Raw genomic sequence first — 10,098 nt, forward strand, 5'->3', positions numbered from 1 at the left:
TACACCAATCATAATTGTTGTCACAGTATAGTTACTAATTAAAATTAAAAAAAATTTGATTGTTGATCTTAATCCTCAGTTTGCTCGTGCCATTGAATTGCACTTTTCTACTGCCTGCCAGCCTGTGTGCCAGGCCCAACTATCCAATTAGTGCCAGCAATCATATTTCTTTTAACAGTATTGCAAAATTTGTCAATCATGACTGTTTTGACTGTCAATCTGCAGTCTACTAGTGCCCTTGAATTGCATTTTCCTCCTGCCTGCCTGCCTGTGTGCCAGTCCCAACTAGCCAATTAGTGCCACCACTCATATTTATTGTAACAGGATTTGAATTTTTGTTAATCATAACTGTTTTGACTGTGATTCTTCAGTCTCCTAGTGCCATTGAATTGCAGTTTCCTTTCTCCCAGCGTGTGTGCCAGACAGGCCCATTTGCCAACTAGTGCCAAACAATCATATTTGTTGCCACAGTACTTGTAATATTTTAAAAAATTAACAATTTGTGATTTTTAAAACATCTGTCTTTTTTGTTGTTGTCAGTCTCACAGCGTATACTGTGCCCACTTTCACAGTGCCACCACTCAATTGGTGTAATAGTATTGTTAGTGTCCATTTTTAAAAAAAATGACAGGCAGAGGCAGGCCACCCGCAGGTTCCGTGGTCGTGGTGCTGTGATTCCTTTAGACCCTACAAATATGCACATTGTTCAGACGCCGGGTGCCAGGGGGGACGCAAAAACTTCTGAGGAGGACCTAGTTGAATGGCTAACACAGGACACCCAATCTTCTTCAGCTTTCGCTGCTAGTCCTCCTAACCTTGATGCACCATCTAAGTCCAGCTGTGCTTTGGGCAGGTCTCAAGTGACCAGTGCCACTCCCCCGCCTGTCGCCACCACCAACACTAGCACCACAGCCGCTTCACTTGATCTGTCACAGGAGTTATTGACACATCATTTGGAAGAAATGAGTGATGCGCAACCATCATTGACAGAGGATGTAGATAATGGTGATCAGTCTCAGTCAGGCAGCATAACCGACATGGAGGTACGGTGTGATGATGATGATGATGTTGTACCCACTGCTGCTTCCTTTCTTGATGTTTCAGATACAAGTGAAGCGGTTGATGATGATGTGTCAGTGGATGTCACTTGGGTGCCTGCTAGAAGAGAAGAAGAAGAGGGGGAAAGTTCAGATGGGGAGACAGAGAGGAGGAGGAGGAGGAGGAGGAGACGATTTGGAAGCATGGGGAGGTCGTCTCAAGGAGCTAGTGGCACAGTCAGACAGCATGCATCGTCACCAGGGGTCAGCCAGACAGCACGCCGACGCCCATCAACGCATGCTGTTGCCACCACCAGAATGCCGTCATCGCAGAGCTCAGCAGTGTGGCATTTTTTTTTTGTGTGTCTGCCTCTGACAACAGCGATGCCATTTGCAACCTGTGCCAAAAGAAACTGAGTCGTGGGAAGTCCAACAGCCACCTAGGTACAACTGCTTTGCGAAGGCACATGGTCTCCCATCACAAAGGCCGATGGGAAGAACACATGAGTAGAAGCGGCACACAAAGTGAAAGCCACCCTCCTCCTCCTGCTCCAGCATCTTCAGCCACGTCAACCAGTGCTGTCCTCCTTGCCCCCTCTCAACCATCCTCCACTCAGTCTCTCTTACGTAGCAGTTCCTGGTCATCTGCCCACAGTCAGGTGTCTGTCAAGGACATGTTTGAGCGTAAGAAGCCAATTTCTCAAAGTCACCCCCTTGCCCGGCGTCTGACAGCTGGCTTGTCTGAACTCTTAGCCCGCCAGCTTTTACCATACAAGCTGGTGGAGTCTGATGCTTTCAAAAAATTTGTATCTATTGGGACACCGCAGTGGAAGGTACCTGGCAGAAAATTCTTTTCACAAAAGGCAATCCCAAACCTGTACTCTGTTGTGAGAAAGGAAGTTATGGCATGTCTGGCACACAGCGTTGGGGCAAGGGTCCATATGACCACGGATAGCTGGTCTGCAAAGCATGGTCAGGGCAGGTATATAACCTACACTGCGCATTGGGTAAACCTGCTGACTTCTGACAAGCATGGAATGCGTGGCTCTGCAGAAGAGTTGGTGACACCGCCACGACTTGCAGGCAGGCCTGCTGCTACCTCCTCTACTCCTCCTACTCCATCCTCTTCCATAACCTCTTCCTCGGCTGAGTCCTCTTCAACTTCTGCGTCTTGCTCCACATCTATGGCACCCCCCCAGCTCCCCAGGTACTATGCTACATCCCGGGTACGGCAGTGTCACGCCGTCTTGGGGTTGACTTGCCTGAAAGCGGAGAGTCACACCGCACCAGCACTCCTGACCGCCCTGAACACACAGGTGGATCAGTGGCTGACTCTGCACCAACTGGAGATTGGCAAGGTTGTTTCTGACAATGGAAGTAATTTGGTGGCGGTATTGAAATTGGGCAAGTTGACACATGTGCCGTGCATGGCACATGTGTGTAATCTAAGTGTACAACGATTTGTCCATAAGTACCCAGGCTTACTGGACGTCCTGAAGCAGGCCAGGAAGGTGTGTGGCCATTTCAGGCATTCCTACACGGTCATGGCGCACTTGTCCGATATCCAGCGTCGAAACAACCTGCCAGTGAGGCGCTTGATTTGCGACAGCCCGACACGGTGGAATTCAACACTCCTAATGTTTGACCGCCTGCTACAACAAGAAAAAGCTGTTAATGAGTATTTGTATGACCGGGGTGCTAGGCCAGCCTCTGGGGAGCTGGGGATATTTTTTCCAAATTACTGGACGCTCATGCGCAATGCCTGTAGGCTCATGCGTCCTTTTGAGGAGGTGACAAACCTTGTCAGTCGCACTGAAGGCACCATCAGCAACATCATACCATTTGTTTTCTTCCTGGAGCGTGCCCTGCGAAGAGTGCTGGATCAGGCAGTAGATGAGCGTGAAGAGGAAGCGGGAGAGTTGTGGTGTCCATCACCCCCACAAACAGCCGAATCAGCATCGCTTGCTGGACCTGCGGCAACGCAGGAAGAGGATTGTGAGGAAGAGGTGTCAGAGGAGGAATGTGGCTTTGAGGAGGAGGAGGAGGAGGAAGACCGAGCACAACAGGCATCCCAGGGTGCTCGTTGTTGTCACCTCTCTGGTACCCGTGGTGTTGTACGTGGCTGGGGGGAAGAAGATACAATCAGTGAGATCAGTGAGGAGGAGGAACGCGACATGATTAGCTCGGCATCCAACCTTGTTCAAATGGGTTCTTTCATGCTGTCGTGCCTGTTGAGGGACCCTCGTATAAAAAAGCTGAAGGAGAACGACCTGTACTGGGTGTCCACGCTCCTCGACCCCCGGTATAAGCATAAAGTGCCTGAAATGTTACCAAATTCCCGCAAGTCGGAAAGGATGGTGCATTTTCATAATAAATTAAAAACTATGCTTTACACAGCGTATAAGGGTGATGTCACAGCACCACGGGAATGTAACAGGGGAAGAGATTAAATTAATCCTCCTCCTCCTCCCATGACCACGGCGGCAAGGACCGGACGCTTTCCTGACGTCTTGTTGATGGAGGAAATGCGTACCTTTTTAACTCCCATGCACCATCAGAGCCTTTCGGGATCCAGCCTTAGAGAAAGACTCAACCGACAGGTAGCAGACTACCTAGCTTTAACTGCGGATCTCGACACTCTCAGGAGCGATGGACCCCTTGACTACTGGGTGTGCAGGCTGGACTTGTGGCCTGAGCTATCCCAATTTGCAATGGAACTTCTGGCCTGCCCCGCTTAAAGTGTCCTGTCCGAAAGGACTTTCAGTGCAGCAGGAGGTTTTGTCACTGAGAAGAGAAGTCGCCTAGGTAAAAAAAGCCTTGACTATCTCACTTTTATAAAAATGAATGAGGGCTGGATCCTGAAGGGACTGACATTGGGCGATACATTTGAATAAAAAAGGCCTGATGATTAGATGAGCTGGCTTGGGCTACAACTGGTACACAGGCTGGCCTTTTTTTTTGTTATAAAGCCGGAGGACTTGCTTGACTTATCCGCCAACAACTAGTGTTCAAGCCACAAGCTTTTAGGGCACTTTATAAATGTTTTACAAACCCATCATTTTTTCTGGCCGCTGCTACAGCAGTTGCTACAACAATACCCAATTTTTTCAGTCATTTGTACATTCCTAATTTTTCTGGCCTCTGCTGCAGCTCTGTGGGTACAAAACTCAAATAAAAAAAATAAGGCACATAACACTAGTGATTAAACTGTTACGAATTGTACAACTTAGCAAACCACTCATATCTGGTGGACCATTAAATTGAACGCAAAATGCCACAAATTTGAAGGAGGACTGACCAAGCATCTTTATCCGTCTCTTGGTTGCTCTAAATTATCTCCGTGTTCCATCTATGCCATACCTGTACTCTATTGTGCAAAAGGGTGGCATATGAGGTGTTTCATGCTGTTGTGCCTGTTGCGGGTCATGGCCCATGGTATAAAAAGGCTGAATGAGAACGACCTGTAATGGGTGCCCCATCAAATTTTTAGAAAAATGTTCCTGGTTCCTCTCAATCATCTCTGGGTTTCTAAAATGGATGCCATACCTGTACTCGCTTGTGCAAAAGGATGGCATATGTAGTGGTGTTTCCTGCAGTTGTTTCTGTTGAGGGTGCTGGACCCTCTTATAAAAAAGCTGAAGGAGAACGACCTGGAGTGGGAGTCCAAGCATGGTTTTTGGGGCTATTTCACTTTTCCAAACAATTATCTGTGGGTTTCTAAAATCAATGCCGTACAAGTACTCTATTGTTCAAAAGGATGCCATATGTTCTCTTTCCTGCTGGTATTTTGTTTGAGGGTCCTGGACCCTCTTATAAAAAGGCCTAAGGAGAAAGAGGTGTACTGGGTGTCCACTCAATTTTTTTTTCTATTTCACATTTGACCAAAATTATCTCTGGGTTTGTAAAATCAATGCTGTACCTGTACTCTATTGTTCAAAAGGATGCCATACGTCCTCTTTCCTGCTGGTGTTTTTTTGAGGGTCCTGGACCCTCTTATAAAAAGGCAGAAGGAGAAAGAAGTGTACTGGGTATCCATCGAATCATTTGTTTGATTCAAATTCCCGGTTGCAAATAATGATCTGTGGGTTTCTAAAATCAATGCCTTTCCTGTAATCTAATTTTCAAAAGGATGCCATATGTCCTCTTTCCTGCTGCTGGTTTTGTTGAGGGTCCTGGAGCCTCTGCTAAAAATTAGGCCTAAGGATAAATAAGTGTACTGGGTGTCTAATCAATGTTTTTTAGATTTCACGGTTGCAACAAATTATCCCCGGGTTTCTAAAATCAATGCCTTTCCTGTAATCGATTATTCACAAGGATGCCATATGTCCTCTTTCATGCTGTTGTTTCTGTTGAGGCTCCGACCGGGAGCCTCTTATAAAAAGGCCTAAGGATAAAGAAGTGTACTGGGTGTATAATCTAATTTTTTTTAGATTTCATGGTTGCAACTAATGATCTCTGTGTTTCTAAAATCAATGCCTTTCCTGTAATCTAATTTTCAAAAGGATGCCATATGTCCTCTTTCATGCTGCTGGTTTTGTGGAGGGTCCTGGAGCCTCTGCTTAAAAGGCCTAAGGATAAATAAGTGTACAGGGTGTCTAATCAATCTTTTTTTAGATTTCACGGTTGCAACAAATTATCCCCGGGTTTCTAAAGTCAATGCCTTTCCTGTAATCTATTAGTCACAAGTATGCCATATGTCCTCTTTCATGCTGTTGTTTCTGTTGAGGCTCCGGGAGCCTCTTATAAAAAGGCCTAAGGATAAAGAAGTGTGCTGGGTGTCCAATCAATGTTTTTTTTTATTTCACAGTTGCAAAAAAATTATCTATGGCTTTGTAAAATCTATGCCTTACCTGTCATCTATTGTTCAAAAGGATGCCATATGTCCTCTTTCCTGCTGTTGTTTTTGTTGGGGGTTCGGAACACTATTCTAAAAAGGCCGAAGGAGAACGACCTGTACTGTACTTGGTGTCCAATCATGTTTTTGTTTTCAATTTCACAGTTCATAATAAATATCGCCGTGTAACTAAAATCAATGCCATACCTGTACTCTGTTGTTCAAAAGTATGGCATATGTGGTGTTTCATTCTGTTGTGGTTGTTGAGGGTCGTGGCCGTGGGACAGCGTATAAAACGGCTGAAGGAGAACAACCTGTACAGCCTTGCTCCTCTTTTTAGGCAGGCCAGCTCTTTGCATACATGCCCACAGACTCTGTAACGCATGCCTCTTTTAGGGAGAGGTGCAGCCATAATGCAGGGTCAGAACCTCTGCCTGCAACTGTTATACTCGATTTTGCGAAAGGAAGTAAGCTTACCATGGTTCCCTGCACGCACATATTGTTGTTATATTTTGGTGAGGGTAATTATGATGGCCATGTAGACCCCCACCACTGAGAGTCCTGGAAGTAACAGGGATGAGATGAAAGAGCTAAGAATAGTAGAACTTGAAACAACAGAGTTAGCCATTGGTGTTTATTTAAGACCGCTTGGATTTATTTTTGTATTGGGTGCGGCTAATCATGCAGGCCATATAGAGCTGCCACCATTCGGTGTTGTATCAGCTATAAAAATAATAAGAACTGTACTATCAAAATACAGACAATGAAGGGCCTATGAAGACTGAGCAAAGGTTGGATTGTAGTATTTTGTTCGGCTAATCATGATGGCCATGTAGACCGCCCGTAACAGGGATGAAAGTGCTAAGAATAGTACTAATTGAAACAACCGAGTTAGCCATGGGTGTTAGTCTAAGACCACTCGCCTTTTTTTGGGGTTTGGGTGCAGCTAATCATGAAGGCCAGATAGACCTGCCACCATTTGGTGTTGTAACAGGTATTAAACTGCAAAGAACAGTACTACTTAACACAACCTACTTACCATGGATCCCAGAGCATATATTTGGTTATTATATTTTGTAAGGGTAATCATGCAGGCCATATAGACCTCCACCGATAGGGTGAGTATGAGTAACAGCTATTAAAATGCGAAGGACATTACTAATTAACACAACATAGTTACCATGGGTCGCAGACCAAGAGCAGATGTCTTATTATTATATTTTGTATGGGTAATCATCCAGGCCGTATAGACCTCACCAAATAGGGGGAGTTACAGAGATTAAAGTGCTAAGAATGGTAGTACTTAAAACACAACCTAGTTAAAATGGGTACCACACCGCATGTCTTATTATTATATTTTTTTAGGGTAATCAGGCAGGCCATATAGAACACCCCCGATAGGGGGGGGGGGGGACAGGGATTAAAGTGCTAAGAAAAGTACTAATTAACACAAGCTAGTTATCATGGGTCCAACACCATGTGTCTTGATGTTATACTTTGTCAGGGTAATCATGCAGGCCATATAGACCTCCCTTGATAGGGGGAGTAACAGGGATTACAGTTATAAGAATAGTACTACTTAAACACAACCTAATTACCATGGGTCCAAGACCAGATGTTTTATTATTATACTTTGTCAGGCTAATCATGCAGGCCATATAGAGCTCCAACAAAAGGGGGGGTAAGAGTGATTCAAGTGATAAGAAAAGTTTTACTTAACACAACAAAATTACCATGGGTCCCAGACCACGTGTCTTGTTGTTATACTTTGTCAGGGTAATCATAACCGCCATATAGACCTCCACCAATAGGGGGAGTTACAGGGCTGAAAGTGCGAAGAACAGTTCTACTTAATACAACCTAGTTGGGTCCAAGAACGCATGTTTAATTATTAGACTTTATTAGGGTAATTATATATCTAACAAATCTATCTATTTCTCTTCTATTGATTCTATCTAACTATCAATCTATGTATATCTATCTATCCTATCTATCAATCTATCTTCTGTCCGGGATGTTTTGAGACAGCCACTTTGGGAATGTTAGTTGATTTAGGCCCATTATGGCTTAAAAGCAGACTCTGCATAAACTATGTAATTTTCCATGGGAGTTTTGCCAGGGATCCCCCTCCAGCATGCGACAGTCCAGGTGTTAGTACCCTTGAAACAACTTTTCCATCACTATTGTGGCCAGAAAGAGTCCTTGTAGGTTTTAAAGTTCGCCTGACTATTGAATTCAATTTTAGGTTCGCAACATCACTATTTACCAGTGCAGGACTGTTGCCTTCTGATATAAGGTCTGGTTAAGTTATCTGAGCGTGCAGTTGCACTATGTGCTCGGAATAAAGCCGCATGAACTCTTTCTATGTTGTGTATTTTCTGGAAAGCAACTTTGTAGGGCATGCGAAAGCACTAAGTGCCCTCAGTTAATTAAGAGACTGTGTGTTCTCCTTTCCTTTGAATGTAACACAAATGTATGAGAAAGTGTCCTTATGTTATTGAGACAATGTTGCTAGTTATTCTGACAGGGACAGTATACACTCATTTTCACATAACTGCATGTAATAGACACTACTATAAAGAATAAAATGCACAGATACTGATATAAAAATCCAGTATAAAATGGTTTAAAAACTTACTTAGAAGCTGTCAGTTTAGCTCTATTGAAAAGGCAGTTGGAAAGCCCACTGCAAGTGGGAAATAAGACACTCCCCCCTCCCCCTTCTTTTGCATATGAAAAGACCCTTTACACAAACAGGAGCAAGCTGGAGAAGGTAGCTGACGGTATTCAAATAAAACTTTGGGGCTTGGTTAGGAGTCTGAAAATCAGAGCAATGTTATTTAAAAATAAGCAAAATTATAAATTAAAAAAAAAAAAAAAACTTTATGGGCTTTATAAATAGATCATCTACAAAACATTTATGCAAAGAAAAAATGAGTGTATAATGTCCCTTTAAGCTGTTTGTCATTTACTCTGCTTTACATATTTAATATGTGCTCCGAGTGAGTGGTTTACAGTGGTTTATGTTCACTGCACCTGTTTTCCACTGTTCTATACATAAATAAACAGTTTTCTGTGCAGCCTTGGCCACGCTTTGGCTTTTTGTATATTTATCATAAGCCCTTTCTTAATATGGTATATTTTTATATTTATATATTATGATTGTGACTGCTATCACTTAATTTGTGTTTTTCATTAATATAGTCCCATTGAGAGTGCTGCCTTGGTAACATTAATTTTATATATAAATGTATATAAATATATATATATAAATTTATATATATATATATATATATATATATATATATATATATATATATCTATACATATATATATATACAGTATATATATATATATATATATATACTGTATATATATATATGTATAGATATATATTGTACCATATAGTGTACTTTTGAAACACACTTAAACACTGTTTAATGTAAATGTTAATATAAATGTTTGTAAGTGTAAAATAATTGCTTTCCTGTTTTGTTGTTAGAAAAGAAGTCTCTCTGACTGGAAAAGAAAGTGCCTCCGAGACATCACAGACACAAACGAGGGGCTGACTGAGCATTATGGGATATTATGAGGGCATAGTCACGTTTTTTTTTTTTGCTTACTTTAATGCCAAGCAAGTGGAATTCATAAAAACTTGATTGTTTTACTTGTGTGCATATGTTAGACTGGACTGTATTGTTCTGTATTGTTTTATTTGTTCTGTAAAGGCATTTTCTGCATGTTGGTAACCTTCAAAGAGAGAACAGATGTGAAGAGGGGTGCTTATAAATCTGATGTTACAGAGATTTTTTTATTTTTATGAACAAGTTTTATTAAATCTTAACAAAAACATAACAACTGGAGAGATTATTTTTTTTTTCAGCAGAGGAACATTATAATTCTTACGCCTAGATTTAGAGTTCTGCGTTAGCCGTCAAAAGCAGCGTTAAGGGGTCCTAACGCTGCTTTTGGCCTCCTGCTGTTATTTAGAGTCAGGCAGGAAAGGGTCTAACGCTCACTTTCAAGCCGTGACTTTTCCATACCGCAGATCCCCTTACGCCAATTGCGTATCCTATCTTTTCAATGGGATCTTCCTAACGCCGGTATTTACTGTCTTGGCTGAAGTGAGCGGTAGACCCTCTACCGACAAGACTCCTAACGCCCATAGAAAGTTAAGAGCTTTATGGGCTAACGCTGGTATATAAAGCTTTTAACTACAGTGCTCTA

At 42.7% G+C, this 10,098-nt stretch overlaps 1 protein-coding gene across 2 annotated transcripts in view; it reads left to right on the top strand.

Moving 5' to 3' along the window:
- SFRP4 (secreted frizzled related protein 4) overlaps nucleotides 1–9,729 on the top strand; it is a 139,218-nt gene extending 129,489 nt beyond the window's left edge. Inside the window, exon 7 of one of the 2 annotated variants that reach the window (XM_053714419.1) lies at nucleotides 9,374–9,729. In XM_053714419.1, the coding sequence (XP_053570394.1) occupies nucleotides 9,374–9,440 (67 nt within the window). In that variant the 3' untranslated portion in view covers nucleotides 9,441–9,729. The remainder of the gene's footprint in view (nucleotides 1–9,373) is intronic. The other variant, XM_053714418.1, reaches the window with a different exon arrangement.
- Nucleotides 9,730–10,098: the final 369 nt, after the last annotated feature.

Source organism: Bombina bombina, chromosome 5 (genome assembly GCF_027579735.1).
Source record: "Bombina bombina isolate aBomBom1 chromosome 5, aBomBom1.pri, whole genome shotgun sequence".
NCBI classification, from domain to species: domain Eukaryota; kingdom Metazoa; phylum Chordata; class Amphibia; order Anura; family Bombinatoridae; genus Bombina; species Bombina bombina.